Source organism: Podarcis tiliguerta (assembly GCF_965153285.1).
Source record: "Podarcis tiliguerta genome assembly, chromosome: 12".
NCBI lineage: Eukaryota > Metazoa > Chordata > Lepidosauria > Squamata > Lacertidae > Podarcis > Podarcis tiliguerta.
In genome coordinates, this window is record NC_139545.1 from 10,614,615 (window position 1) to 10,630,211 (window position 15,597).

General features: G+C 42.3%; 1 protein-coding gene across 11 annotated transcripts in view; it reads left to right on the forward strand.

Annotated features, from left to right (window-relative positions):
- Positions 1-8,416: 8,416 nt before the first annotated feature.
- Positions 8,417-15,597, forward strand: part of LOC310660456 (uncharacterized protein) — a 91,194-nt gene continuing 84,013 nt past the window's right edge. For 10 of the 11 annotated variants that reach the window (XR_014503366.1, XR_014503367.1, XR_014503368.1 and 7 more), the window contains exon 1: positions 8,417-8,544. Coding sequence is in view for 1 of the 11 variants with exons in the window: in XM_083405245.1 (XP_083261371.1) it covers positions 9,202-9,261 (60 nt within the window). In the remaining 10 variants the exon portion in view is untranslated. Of the gene's footprint in view, positions 8,545-9,074; positions 9,262-15,597 lie in introns of those variants that run through there. The other variant, XM_083405245.1, reaches the window with a different exon arrangement.

A 15,597-nucleotide genomic window follows, 5' to 3' on the forward strand; every position in this document is an offset into this window, starting at 1 on the left:
GTGATTCTTTGCAGCCAGTATACAGAGAAGACTAGAGACAGAGCCCAGCCATTGTGGTTAGTTGCCTCTAAGCCATCCAAATCGGTGACCATCACTATGCTAATTTATTCCGCTGACTAATGCATAATAAAATCCATGTACTGAGACAGAGTGTCCCTCCAAATGCATATATCAGTGGAAACAACCTACAAAAAGCACTATTCATGGGAAATTGCATTGCCAAAAAAATGTGTACATTAGGCCGAATTGCACATAAATGTGCATGTTCATAGAAATGCACACTAAAAATGCAGGTGGGGTTTTATTAGGACTTTAAAAAAAACAAAAAACCGCAACTCCTGCCTAAGTGTGGAGAACTGAATGTGACCAACTCACCCAACCTCTAATCACCGCTTCTTGTGGAGTAATTTAATGGTGAGCTGTGTGCCCCTCCATGGTCTTCCAGCATTCGGCATCACTGCATGGCTCTGGGTTTAATGAGAGTATTAGGAAATAACGTCTCCCTCTCCACTTTCTTTTGTGGTAATTAGGATATAATTAACACAGGGCCTTGAGACCTAGTCCTCAACCCAGTCCAGAGTTTGGATTCATTTCCCAAACACCTGGGAGGCCTGAGGAAGATGAGGTTTCACTGATCTTTAACTTGCTTGTTTAAAACTGTGTGGTTTTTTTATGGTCTTGGATATTAAAAGTTCATTTTGCAAATAAGTAAATAAATAAATCATACAGACCCCGCCTTGCTAAATATTCAACTTCTTTTCTCCCTCAGAGGGCACAGTTTAACCCCACTGTAAATTATTCTGTTGAGCCATATCGAGAGAGAGAGAGGAGGGGGGCAATGTACATAAATGTACCCTGACAACCCTGCTCATTACTGGTTACACTGTTGAAACAGAGAGAGTTTCATCACTCCCTGTGGTAAAAAGGGCCAGTAACAAACCTGGCAGGAGGCAAATCCCAGCGCCATCTGCAAGTGCTCTGGTGATAACAGCCAAATGCAGTAAGAATCAACAATCCATGAAGCAGATGTGCCTGGAAGGCCTAGATGGGTTTTTACAATGCCGGCCACTTTGGCAGAATCTGTGAATGAATGACAAGGAGAGGAATTAATTCGTATCTGCCTTGTTTCTTGTAATTCAAAGTCTCTGTGGCTCCCCAAAGTAAGAAACGCCGAGCAAATGAGGCAGCATCTTTCTTTTATTTTGAATCCTTTGTGTTAAAAATGTTGGAAGCAAGTTTCTGAGTCAACACAGAGCTGGCTGTTTGAATGGGGGAGGGAAGGGAAGGAAAAGGGCAGAATACTATGCTCAACTTATTTTATGTTTGCTAAGTTGTTGTATTTAAAATTCATTGTGGAATTTTACAGCAGAGCCATTTGATGCCCCAATCCATTGCATTTACTTCCTACTCAACCCATACTTCTCCAAAACTTTTGGGATCTCTGCTTGCTTTTCTTTAAGCTGCTCTTTCCTAAAAAGCCAAAATCTTTAATTGGCTTGTAGAATTTGGGTTGTTTTGCAACCCTACTTCTGGTCTGAACGGCATTTGCTGGCTTATTTCTACTAACAGGTTTAGAGTGAGGGTAGAGGAGTGATCTGCAATGCTACTCCTTGCTGCTGTCATGGCTTCCATATAGGCAATGAGATTATTAGTAGTGGATTTAGCACTCCTAATTAGCAGCTTCCATTCCATGTGGGTCAGGGATGTGTGTCTGTTTGAGGATTTATGTTATGTACTGAGTTGAATAGGATCCAAACTGCAGCAGTCTGATTGGTCCTAGAACAATAGGATCCAAAAGGCAGCAGTCTGATTGGTCCTAGAACAATAGGATTCAGAATGCAGCAGTCTGATTGGTCCTAGAACAATGCAGCAGTATGATTGGTTGGCAGGAACCACCCAATCATGCTCCAGATAGAAGTGAATCCACAACCTGATTGGCTTACAGTAGAATTCTGGAATTAGCCAATCATGTGCAGCCCATTGTGTAAATAATGTATATAAGGCAGATACTTTGAGGGGACATTCATTCATTCCTCCTCACCACTATGAGCTGAATAAAGAGCATGAAATCACTTTGCGACTCTGAGTATATTTCAATTTATTAATACAATGGCTGGCTGCAATTAGTGTAAATAAACATCTTAAACTGTATTTTGCTTTTCGCTTCCTTACAGTTGCAGTCCCAACACTCACAATAGATTGGCAGCATCCAAGGCCTTGCTAATTATACAGAACATTGTGAGGAGACAACTGAATTGGCCAAAGGCAAGTTACTATATTATATTATATTACTATATTATATATACAAGGTTTCATTTAAGATTGCAATTCTCGTATTTCTTCTAACAGATTTTCTATCTATGTTTCTTTATGATTTTCATAGTAACACTTAGGGCTCATTATTGCAGACCCTCCAAGTACCCCCATTTTCCAGGGACAGTCCTGGATTTACAGAAGACATTTCAGTTTCTGATTTGATCCTGGAATGCCCTGCTTTTCCTTTTCGTTGTCATTTAGTCGTCTAGTCGTGTCCGACTCTTCTTGACCCCATGGACCAGAGCACGCCAGGCACGCCTGTCCTCCACTGCTTCCCACAGTTTGGTCAAATTCATGCTGGTAGCTTCGAGAACACTATCCAACCATCTCGTCCTCTGTCGTCCCCTTCTCCTTGTGCCCTCCATCTTTCCCAACATCAGGGTCTTTTCCAGGGAGTCTTCTCTTCTCATGAGGTGGCCAAAGTATTAGAGCCTCAGCTTCAGGATCTGTCCTTTCAGTGAGCACTCAGGGCTGATTTCCTTCATAATGGAGAGGTTTGATCTTCTTGCAGTCCATGGGACTCTCAAGAGTCTCCTCCAGCACCATAATTCAAAAGCATCAATTCTTCGGCAATCAGCCTTCTTTATGATCCAGCTTTCACTTCCATACATCACTACTGGGAAAACCATAGCTTTAACTATGCGGGCCTTTGTCGGCAAGGTGATGTCTAGGAAGTGAAAATTGTGTCGGAATATTTGGAAAGTGGATACCTTTCCAAATACACACCTTAGGCCAGGAGGTAGGTCAGGTCACGCCGGAATCCTATGAAGATCCTATCCCTCAAATGAAATGAAAGATAATAAAACCCCAGCCCCCCTATTCCCAGCTGAGATAGCCCACCTTGCAGCTTCTAGTAGCAATACAAGAGATGGATTTCTATTTTACATCATTGTATCACCTTCACAATGTGAAAGATGGCTCCTCACACCACACACCTTTGCCCATGCATATGCACACTGTTGTCTATTTCACTATATAGTGAATTTGTGGAAATAAGTGTAATCCAAGCCCCACTTACCTGGGAGCAAGCCCCACTGAATTCAGTAGGACATCTGAGTCGGTTTGGTTAGGACTGGGCTGTTAATCATTGGTTGGATTTCTGAACTGCCAAAGTCTTCCAAGCGATCAAAAATGTCTTCTTCTCCTATTTATGAAACATCCCTGCTAAGGAACCAATTTATCTTGCCATGATTAATAAAGCAAGTCCTGCTTGTTAAAGGAACAAATTGGATATGAATGTATCTAATATTTATATACTGTTCCCTAATTTAATATGACTGAAGTTTATTGGGTAGGGAAAAAAGTAGTTTCCTTTCTTTATTGCAAGAGACATGAGCCATTCTCAATTCTGCTGGCAACAGGTGCGGAGTACCCGTGACTAGCATAAATTTGTGGCAGAAAAATGTCTTTATGCATGACAGTTTGCGGATAGTTTGTGAATAGGGACCAGCTGGTCTGTCTGAAATATTCTAAATGTCTCCTGTTAGGGAAGAAGATTCAAGGGGGAATCTGCAAGGAAAATTCGTACTTTGCCATTCTCCCCCTGCCAAGCTGCCTATATTGACTAACCTGCTCAGCTGCCCTGGTGAAAACAGTGGTTTGGTCTGTGGATATAAGTTTAGAAGATTAGAAGTCTATGGACAGAAAATTAGAAGATTAGAACAAGGGTTTTTTAACGTGTCTCTCAGACCTTGTGGTGAGCTGGAGAAGCGGGGGGGGGGGGGAGCTGGAAGAAGAGGCGAGGGGGGCAAGTAGTCCTCCCCCCCCCCAGCCACTGCGCTTACCTTCCCTGGGGCTGTCGCTGCCGCTGCCACTGCTGCTTCTTGTGGGTAGGCAGAGAGAGCTTGTCCACAGGAGCACCAGGGTAGTGGTGGTGGTGGAGGGAAGATGAGTGGCGCGAGAGGGCTGGCTCCAGAGAGGGGCTGCTTAAAATGGTGCTCAGCCAGCTCAGCCAGCCCCCTTCCTCCTCTAGGCAGGGCAGGGAGAAGCCAGGAGGAGGGAGGGAAGACGCGCCACTGTGGTGTGTGTGTGTGTGTCAAAATGGAATGGCGCAGGGGGGAATATGGCGCAGCCTGAATGAACATAATCCCCACGCTGATCCATGGACAGTCCGTGGGCCGGATCCTGAAGGCAAATGGGCCTGATTTGGCCCACGGGCCTTAGTTTGCCAACCCCTGTATTAGAAGACCAGGAAGGGCAGTGCCATACCTAATGCAAACACACATCTCTGCTGGAACAGCCCTTAAGATGCCACAGAAGACTGTTTTCCTGGTCTCCCTGCAATCTACGAAGAATGTTTAGATTTGCGGCCATTGGCTATGCCAGATGCAAGATATGAAGAATGGTCAGCCCAGTAGCTGTTGGCTGTATAGTGGCTGGTGCTGATGAGAGTTGTAGTTCAACAACATCTGGAGGGCCATAAGTTCCACTTAGTCCAGCCTTTCTCAACCTTCGGTTCCCAGATGTTCTTGAATTACAAGTCCCATCCTCCCTGACCACTGGCTATTCTGGCTAGGAATGATGGGAGTTGTAGTCCAACAATATTGGAGGACCCAAGGTTGAGAAATGCTTAGACTATAACAAGTTTAGCCTTTCAATTTTAAGGAGTGTCCTTCCCAATCTTCCCCATGAATAACCCATAATTAGAAAGGAATTTGGTGGGATGACTGGAGTGAAATCAAGACACATCAGCTACAATTTGTACCTTACAGAGTCACAACGAGGGTATTCTATAGGTAATAGCAGACATCCACAAATTATATGGGTTTAGTGTTAGCAAATGGCTCCACCTTCTGTTCTTCATGTGGAAATACTCAAAAAACTTTTTCAAGGAAAAGCTGTTGATGTTGTCTTATACTGTTGGATGATATATATACATTAGTACCAGCTTAATGTCAGTAGCAGTAGGATAATCTAGAGAAAAGCAAAGGATAGATGTACGTTAGCTAACCTTTCACTGAGCTTAGGAGTCTGTCAGTGTTTGCACTCATTCCATCCAGCTGTTCCTCGTGTCTGATTTTCATACATATACATTTGTCTTGGAATAGCATGTTTATTTAATTTTTATTTATTCAAATATTATATACGGCTATTTCATTTTTAAAAAATCAAAGCAGTTGTCCGCCATGGTTCATAAAATGATACAATAAAAACTATTTATTTATTTTAAAACACCCTGTCTAAATAAAACAGAAGAAATTGAATGCAGGAATAAGCAGGGAAGGAATCTTGGCTATTTCAGCTCCACAAATCCAGATGACCAGGCCAAAGTCTTCAGGAGAATGGTGGCTTTTCAGATTATTACTGAGAAAAGTCAGAGAGGGAGGCATCATCCAGATGTTCAGAGAGGCCCTTCCAAGCGTAAAGGGCAGCAAAGGAGAAAGGATGAAGTCATTTGAGGAAGCAGGAACCTGAAGCTGTGGATGGAGAAGTAAGGATCACAGTAAAGATGTACTGGGATATAAGGGCACAGAAATTGTTGGGTTGAAATAAACAACAGACGAGTGACAAGTGTCATATGGGAGGCATCTCTCGAGCATGTCTCGGAGAGTCCCTTTTATTGAATATTACAGCATTGCCACGTATGTGCTTGTTGCTGATTGGTTAACACAAAGACAAAGCAAGGGTTGCATATAGACTGCATATAGGCATTAATCATCAATAGATTAAAGGTTGGGAAAGGAACACAGAGTTAGACAGGTATGAAAACCTCCGTTACTAAACTATCACTAATGATTGATATACTCCTTTATTAAACTACTGATTGATATAGCAAAACTTAAAAGGGCATAACCATCACATTCCATAGATGTGGTCAGCCGCGCATTAAGAACAGGAACAGAACAGGAACAAGTCACGGTACGATGTTTCATGAACTTAATATGAACTGAACATTCTAGGCAAAACAAAACTTCCTAACTGAACATTTTAGGCAGAAGCAAAACTTCCCATCAGAAATGGGGGCAAGGTCATGGAGTGCTTTGTTGTGGGGATTTAAGGAGGGGAATCATGTGATCAGAGTGCTAGGATCTCTGAATGATTCTGGAAGCAGAGTACTAGATAGGTGTTGTGGTAAAGTACCTGCGAACAGTACTTTGGTGAGTGGAAAAGAACCCTTGTTGATGATGCTATTCTGTACCATTCAGCAGCTACCATCTTAATTTTTTTTTTTGGGGGGGGGGGAATCTATGTGCTTGAAGCTTCAGCTCCAATGCATTGTGAGTAAAAAGCTGCCTGTGCCATGTTTTTACTTAGCATGTGCATTGCATTCGGGGGAAATTAACATGGTGCTTCCAACCATGACCATTTGGGGCACCACCTGCAAGATGCCCCGGTAGGAAGGGGTCCCAGGCAGCCTGCTCCCCAACACTGCCATTGGCCCTTATCCCAGTAGGAATAATTCTTTAATTCCCATATTTTCCTTTCGCTGAACTGGCATTTGAAGTGAGTTTCTTTTAGATCAAAGGGAAAAAGAGGACTCATGGATAAAAATTAAATTTGTTCTTTCACCCACAGTGCCCTTTAACCCTTCTCACCAGGCTCTTGAATAATGGCTACCTCTTTGATCTAATGCAGGCATGCCCAACAGGTAGATCGTGATCTACCGGTAGATCACTGGACGTCTGCGGTAGATCACTGATAGATCATTGACTCTCCCCAAAGAAGCTGAACAACTGTGGCTCCCCCCCAAAAAGCTCAACATTTTACCTCCTCCCTGAAAAAACTCAACAACTTTGACCTGTACCCCCCAAAAGGGGGTATATCACTGCCAGTTTTTAACTCTGTGAGCAGATTGCAGTCTCTTGGGAGTTGGCCACCCCTGAATGCATAGTGCAATCAATCGATCAATGCACAAGCTGTGAGAGGCTTAGCTGTGCTGCCTGCCAGTGACCCATGCGGAAGGTGCCCAGGCAGAGAAGCATCCTCCTAAAAATCGAGCACTACAGGTGTGCACTGTAGGCAAGTCTACATGTCTGAAGGCTTGCTGGGGAAAAGGAGCAGGTGGCCATTCATCCAGATAAATAAATAACAACCTTTACACATCAGAATGCACTGGCCTGCCTGCAATTTAAGGAGGAGATGGCGTTGCTGCCCTTTTGAGTGTTGCCACGTTCTGGGAGTTGTGACTGTGCCAACTGGCACACCAGACACACATGTTCACACTGGAAATGAAACACACACAGAGAGAGATTCACTGGGCTTTGTGCTTTCGGCTGCGTGCGAGGGGGTGAGGGCGGCGGCAGCAAAGGAGCAAAGCTATCATCAGGACAGAATTTTGCTTGGCAACTTAATGAGCCGCTGGTTAGATGAAGCATGCCATTTGGTACATGCAAAAGCTGCACTTAGTGTCGGGGGGGGGGGGAATTAAAAAGGTTAAAATGAGAAATTACCCCTTTTCAAAGGTTACAGGGAAGGAGCTGATATTTTTCAGACTGCTTTCCACAATAGGGGGTGTTGATCCTCTATACAGGCTGGCTGCAGCATCAAACAGTTCTGTGAACAATGTTCTGTTAGACCAGTTTGATGATTTTTAATCTCTCCTTCCAAGTTGATTAATCTAAAATGGGTTCATTTAAAACAGGGCAGTTTGTGCAGGTGTCAAAGACTTCAAGGAGCACACATAGCTATTTTTGAATTTTGCCACAAGGTACACTTTTCTCTTTGAGAGAAAAGGGAAGAATGGGGGAAAGAAATATTTGCTGTCAGAGACAGGGGGAATGGAGAGAAGAGAATGATTATAGAAATTAGACTAAGAAAAATATTCTGAATTCTCCTTGAGTGCTTTTTTTTATTCTTCTGTTTCGCTCCATATCTTAAGAAGATCTAAAGCATTGGGAAGATTATTATTTTATACACAAAAATATTTTTGAACAGCACTTTGACTACAAACTGATTTCTCTGCAGAGGACAAAAGGCTACAATTTAGTGAGCGTTTTCCTCTCTGCAGAGACTTCAAAGAGGCTCCCTAAAGGCAATGATGAACTGACTATCAGTTAAAAGGAACCTCTTCGAAGGCACGCTTCCTGAACCAATCAGGGGAAAGCAGATCTTCCGAGGAGGTTGCTCTAACTGACGACCAGTTGATTGGCAGTTACAGCGACCGCCTTTGAACTTTGACAGGTGTCGGTCACAGGTGCTAATCATTATGGCATCAAGTACCATTCCCCACCCCTGCTGTTCTGTGTAACCCATGCCGTTGCTAGTGAGGAGAGGGGAGAATGGTGCTGCGTGAGTGTCAGGGAACTGCCATCGGAGCCAGAAGGAGAGGGAGGGCTCCAGAGGGATTCCGGAGAGCGTCCCGGGAGGGAGAGAAGCAGCACATCTGGGGAAGGAAATCATCATAGCACCAGTGGAGGAGGGGGGCAGATGGGGGAATCGGCAAGGTGGCTCCAAGACTCCTCGCCGGGGACCAGCGGGGAGAGCACGGGTCCTCCGATGCCCACACCCTCCCTGCGCAGAAGGCTTCCCGCAGGGAGAGTAGGCAGCGACTAGGGGTCAAAGAACTTCTATGCTGGAAGAAGTTCAAGAAACGCCCACTGACGGATTCTGCCAGCGATTGAGACAGCCACGGGCGAGTGGCTGTCCAGACAGAAAGGGTTCACTCAGGCAACCCACCCAGGTGTGGCGCCGATTTACGCATGAGCAACCCCTAGAACCATTACAGTGAGTCCCCAATTTATTTATCTTTTTAATTAATTTAGAAAACTTGCTGACAGCCCAGTCAACAAATTCCTCTGGGTAGTACAAACTGGGTAGAGTTCAAACAATATATAGTTTAAATATTAAAGCTTTAGTTAAAACACTTAAAACAACCCTGTTATGCTGGCACAAGCAGCATAACAACATTTAAAACCCAGCAGAAATCATCTGCTTCAAGGGCAAAAGATGGTGCTAACAAACTGGGAGACAAAAAAGCCATTCACCTTGCACCAAAAGGATCTTAATGTAGGTGTCGGGTGATCAACACTGGGGAGATCATTCCATAACCAGGGCACCACCACCAAAAAGACCCTCTCATAATTAACATATTCCTCACTTGTTTAGGTGGGTGAACGTGGAGGCAAACCTTTGATGATGAACTCAAGGTCTGGGCAGTACACCCAATACACCCATTTGTGTTCTAAAATCATCCACATTGCTGTCAGTGTGTTCTAGCAGTGATAAAATATTGTTCAATTTGTTATACCATCTACAATGGGAAAGTTGGGGTCTTCAGAAAGATTATTTTTCTCTCCCATGTCAGAACATTGGTACGACAGGCACACTTTCTGACACAAACCTGTTGATCTTCCAGTGTCCTCAAGAGATGTCAACAATCTTTAACACGGATCAGACACAGAAAGTAATCAGAAATGAATGAAAGTGATTTTGATTTATTATGCCATCCATTTCAACCGGAAAAATGTGATGCATAAAACATCCTCATACAAAGACCAGCAGGTCTGACATGTATAATTTATGACACATGCCAGTCATACACCAACTTGTTGATATTACTTATTCATGAATACACAGAAAAGCTTGTCGCAGAGAAATATAACCAAATGTCAGCCTATTATCCCGCACACTAGTATCTATCAAAAGTGTTAAAGGTTACAAAACAACCCATCATTTTGCCTCTGTTATCATCCGGTGGCGGAACCTGTTGAATATAGCACTATTGATTAAAATATCCACTTTCTTCCCACTTATGTCATCTCTAAACAATAATTACAGTAAAATATCTAGAAATATTGGACAACAGTCAACCACAGCTATGGACTTTTCACAGCTATGGACTTTTGGCTCCCATTGATTTCAGTGAGGAAACCTGTGCATAATCTCTCCATCTTAAATGTGCTTATGTTGGGTTTGAACCAAACACTAAATTGGTCCTTGATAAATGGATTCAAGCCATGATGGTGTAGGAAGGAGTCACAGCTTAGTGGTGGTGAACTGGCATAAAAAGTGTTATCTTTAAAGCTCTGTACCTGAGCACCCTGCCAGATTTCCCCAACCTGACACTCTCCAGATGTTTTGGACTACAGTCTCCATCAGCCTCAGCCAGCAGGGCCAATAGTTGGAGGTGATGGGAGTTGTAGTCCAATGATGTCTGGAAGGCACCAAGTCAAGGAAGTATGATAGAGGCAAAATGAGGCATGTTAAGATCCACGAATCGCAGTGGGAGAGTTAATGCAGATGGTTAAATGTCTTCCATTGAAATCCAAGGGGCTTAAGTCAAATGCTTTAGATTGTCTGGATCTACTGCACAGCTGTGAATGCAATGATACATATATTATAAATATGTACTATATATTTTGAGTGTGCCTGGTAGCATATCATGGGTTTGTTGTTGTGTAATGCGTGAAATGGCCTTTAGGTATCAAGCACTGTTGGGGGTAGACAGAAGACTGCTTCTAACTACTAGGGGGATAATTATGCACCATTGTAATGATTTGTTCTACTAGCATCAATCCTATACATCTCTGTGCAGAAATAAGTCCCAGTGTATTCCATGCAATTTACTGCCAAGTAGGCATAGGGCAGAAATTTGATTCCGATCACATTTAAAGGTGAACTGACCTAGTTTGCACTTTCCTAAACAAAACACAGCCACCCTTTGAAATGTGAAGTTATCTGAATTTTGCAATTCAGTACTCTAGCCAGGATAAAGTGTGCAAAAAGTGTGCATATTAATACAAACAACATACAACGTTGTATTCTATTAGGGGGAAATGTGTGTGTTAGGTGAAATTGCGTACAAATAGGAGAAAATGCACTAAAACGCTGACAAATATTCGTAAGTACTTTATTTAAATCAACAAAATGGCAAATCAGCATGGGAATTGAGCTTCAGGCTAGAAAAGTAAGGAAAGGAGAGAACCAGAACTTGACAGGCTCACCCAGTCCCACTCCCGAGTTAGTGCATAAAAAGTAGAGACATCACCTTGCCAACAAAGGCCCGCATAGTTAAAGCTATGGTTTTCCCAGTAGTGATGTATGGAAGTGAAAGCTGGATCATAAAGAAGGCTGATCGCTGAAGAATTGATGCTTTTGAATTGTGGTGCTGGAGGAGACTCTTGAGAGTCCCATGGACTGCAAGAAGATCAAACCTCTCCATTCTGAAGGAAATCAGCCCTGAGTGCTCACTGAAAGGACAGATCCTGAAGCTGAGGCTCTAATACTTTAGCCACCTCATGAGAAGAAAAGACTCCCTGGAAAAGACCCTGATGTTGGGAAAGATGGAGGGCACAAGGAGAAGGGGACGGCAGAGGACGAGATGGCTGGACAGTGTTCTCGAAGCTACCAGCATGAGTTTGACCAAATTGTGGGAGGCAGTGGAAGACAGGAGTGCCTGGCGTGCTCTGGTCCAGGGGGTCACGAAGAGTCGGACACGACTAAACGACTAAACAACAACAAAGGATTGCAGCCTAAGATCATGAGCAGTATGTAGTGGTTGGGGACATCCAAACTTATTTGCTATAACATGTTGGTTTGTGGAGACGAACAAGTCCCCTCCCCCTTAAAAAAAAAATCAATCCTGGCAGCAGCCGCAACATGAGGGATATTTTAAAGGTCAAAGACTCTTGGTTTCCTAGCTATTTTAAGCAGCCCAGTTGGACATGTTCGCAGAGTTATTCTATGCATTATTCAGAGCAGCAGGGAAATGGCTCCGCACCTTTTTCTGATTTGGAAACGATGATTCTTCCTGGCATTTTTGGCTGTGCAGTTGCATATTCCAGCTGTAGCAAGACACCCCCACCTTTCTTGCCTGTCTCTTCTGTCTCTTCAGTGAGGATGAAAGTGGGTCTTGTGGTTCTGTTGTTGAGGACACCCATCTGCAGTCGGGTACAAAGTGTACTATAAAGCTAGCTAATGGCTCATTATGTAAGAGGAGAAAGCTGGTGTCCTTGTACTTTTCAAGCATCTCCATTAAGCCTAAGCAATGGATGCCTTCTTTATTTATTTCATTTCAATGCCACCCTTCCAGGGTCCCCATTGTTCTGGGAAGCATTCAAGAACAGAACAATGGTAAGTGTAGGTAAATGTGATCCTTGGTTTGAATGGATAAGCCAAACAGAACAAACTCTAATGTGAAATGATTTGGACTCATTCAGAGAAGGAGACGGTTGGCATGCATTCATCTATGTTTTCCTTCTGAAAAAAATGTATTGTGGCCAGTTATGCTTATTGACAGTGTTTGAAAATGTGCCATGCAATCTTATATATGTATACTCACAGGTAAGGACTGTTGACTTCAGTGACACTTCGTCCTAATTAAGCATTGATAGGCTAAAATCCAAAGCACACATTCTCTGTATGTTCTGAGTGAACATACTGTTTATTGCAAATATTAATATTGCACAGCATGACGTAATTGGATGCCTCAAAGCTGGCTCCTTTTGGAATAAAAATTGTCCAGACCCATAATTATTATGATTCAAAGCTTTGCTAACCAGAACTTCTTCAAAATAGGTACTAAAACATTAACCATACACCCAGAAAGTTGAATAAAGCAAATGCATATTCAAGCATAGGTTCTTCTTCTTAAATATATAACATAATAACAATCAGAGCAAAAATCAAAGCTCTATCTCTCCCATAATTTACATCCAGCCTAAGGCTATGCAGCTCTTGGAGAGGCTTCATTATCACATCCTTCTCTCACTGTATTTGAGAACAAAAGACAATGCAACTGCCTTTCACAATGGAGATTTGCAACTGAATGCCTTAATCAGATGATCTAAGGTTAAACACTAATGTGTAAGATAGCAGAGAACATCAACAGTTAATTGCCAGCATCCTTTTATAAACTCATAAACTTATCAAGAGCTTCAGTGTGCTTCAATAGATCTTTCCCAATGTTAAACCCCATACATGCCTTTTTCATTTCAGTGTGCAATTAAACAATTATACTTAACACTGTTATGAGTTGTGGGCAGGGGGTAGGCTCTATGCTAAGATCCCTTGAATTCCTGGATCCAGCAAGTGTTAAAATTTAAGCAAGGATTCAAAATCATGGCATAGCCAGGCCAACTTCCTGGTGAGGCCCAGATACGTGTTGACTTGGTAACAAGGCAACAAAGGTGGTGGCTCTGTACCAAATGTCTCCCTCAACTTGCTGGTAGTTAGAAAGACAAGGGCCAGAGTTGAGGTAGGAGCTAGAAGCTAGAAGGAGGTAGAAGCCAGAGAGAGAAAGAGAAAGAGAAAGAGAAAGAGAAAGAGGGAGGGAGGGAGGGAGACATGCTTGATTTCTGCTTGAATACAAGACTTCAGGTATGGGATAAGGAAGACCTTCTTGGGGTGTTAATGCTGTGACCCCTTCCATCATAGGCTCCGGTTGTATATATGTGTAAATGAACCATATATCTTAAATACACCACAGTTTTTGCCATCCCTGATTGCGAGGAAACCAAACCCTGAGTAAGTGCCTGGAACCCCTGGCGATTGGCGATTAGGGAGGTGTACAATGATACATAGGAGTGTGGTGTAATGCCCATTCTAATGGGATAAAGCACATCATAATGATATATGAATGCTGTATATTTCCAACCATGTTTCAGTTCTCCTATTTTTGCATGTTACTCTTTTCCTTTCCATATAATATGTTGCGGGAATGTTTTCCTTTTCAATTAAAAACACTGGTTGCTTTTAAAACAAAACAAAACAAAACAAAGCAAAGCAAAGCAAAATATTAATAAAACCATGAAAAAGCCAACAATTAAAATACAATGATTAAAACATACCTACAGAACACCCATAAAAGGGCAACCTCACAGATTTAATTTTTGTTGTTACAATATTTCAAAAGGCTTTTTCAGGGCAACAAAAACTAGCAGAGGGAAATCACTGTTGCTTGCTCTCGAAACCTCCTTCTTTACCTGAATTACTAATTACACACTCCACTGCCCACCTGTAATTATGATATGAGTAGAAATTTCTACACCTCAGCAATTTAGCTGGTTCTTCTTTCTAAAAACAGCCAATTCAACTCTAATGAGTCTCACCACAAAGCAGCACAATCCTGTCAGAGTAGAGCGGCAAAACCTGAAAACGAGAGCCTGCCATCTGGTCAGTATTTCTCGCCGTCCCCACCATCTCATTTTTATGAGTTTTTAATCCAAGGTAATATCACAGAAAAGCTTAGCCGGAAATTGTGCAAGGTCTCTTGCGCTTGCATCTATTTTAAATCTTCTATCCCTACGCTGATAAATGAAAATGTACAGGCCATGAATTGATGGGAGGAGAAAGAGGAGCCTATGCTCACCAACTCTTTTTCCACCCTAAGATGTGTTTACCAGCTCTTTTGCTCAGCCTAGCCTGTGGATGGGCTTTGCTTCCAAATTTCTCTCATCTCTCTCAGAGATGAGAAATCTGTGATTAGCCTCTCCCACATGTGGGATGTGTGTGTGTGTGTGTGTGTGTATATATATATATATATATATATATATAATATTTGGATTATTATCTAATATTCAAGATCTGGATGAAATTGCACATGGTGGGAGATAAATCTAAAATTAGATGGGGAAGAGATTAAGATAAAACTCTCAGCGAAAAGTTGATCTTGTCAACACACAAAAATAAGATACTATTAGTGTAAGTATGAATGCTCTCATTTATGAAATACAGCATTATGCATTGTAAACTTATTACAGGCTTTGCTGAATTCAGATGCATGCCATTTGATGCTAAAATCCAGTAATTCTGAACTTGTGTTAACATCTAATCTTCTTCTCTAAGCCACAATCAGACGTCTGTAGATAAGGAATATCATCATTCCCATTTTCCTGCAAATGAGTTGGACTGTATCTTCTTTCAGTATTACATAATCTCATCTCTACAGAACAGATAATAATTATCTGCACTCATTAATTACGTGCTCATAGACATAGACTTTCCGCTGTTAACCTGGCCATATGGCTTTCAGGGACATGCTCCTTACATCATGATGGATGGTCAATTGTCAGTCTTCCAAGGGCAGGTGTTGAGCAACCTTCCCAACACACACACGCTCTGTGGCGAAACTAATTGATCATAACACTATATAATTATAAGTTACCTTCCCATTGGACACTATTTCTCTTCCAGAGTTAATAGCTAATTAAGTACTTTGTAAGTTTTACATAAAGTGGGGGGTAGTTACCCAGACTGGGCAATGAGTGGCATAGCAATTTGAAAGTATTCAAAAGTATAGTAACAAATACGAATTGGAGCTAGAAATATATTCCACAGTCCAGCCAAACTTAAACTCCAATTAATTCAACTGGAAGCTGTCTCTTTCTATGAAATCAGTGGGAC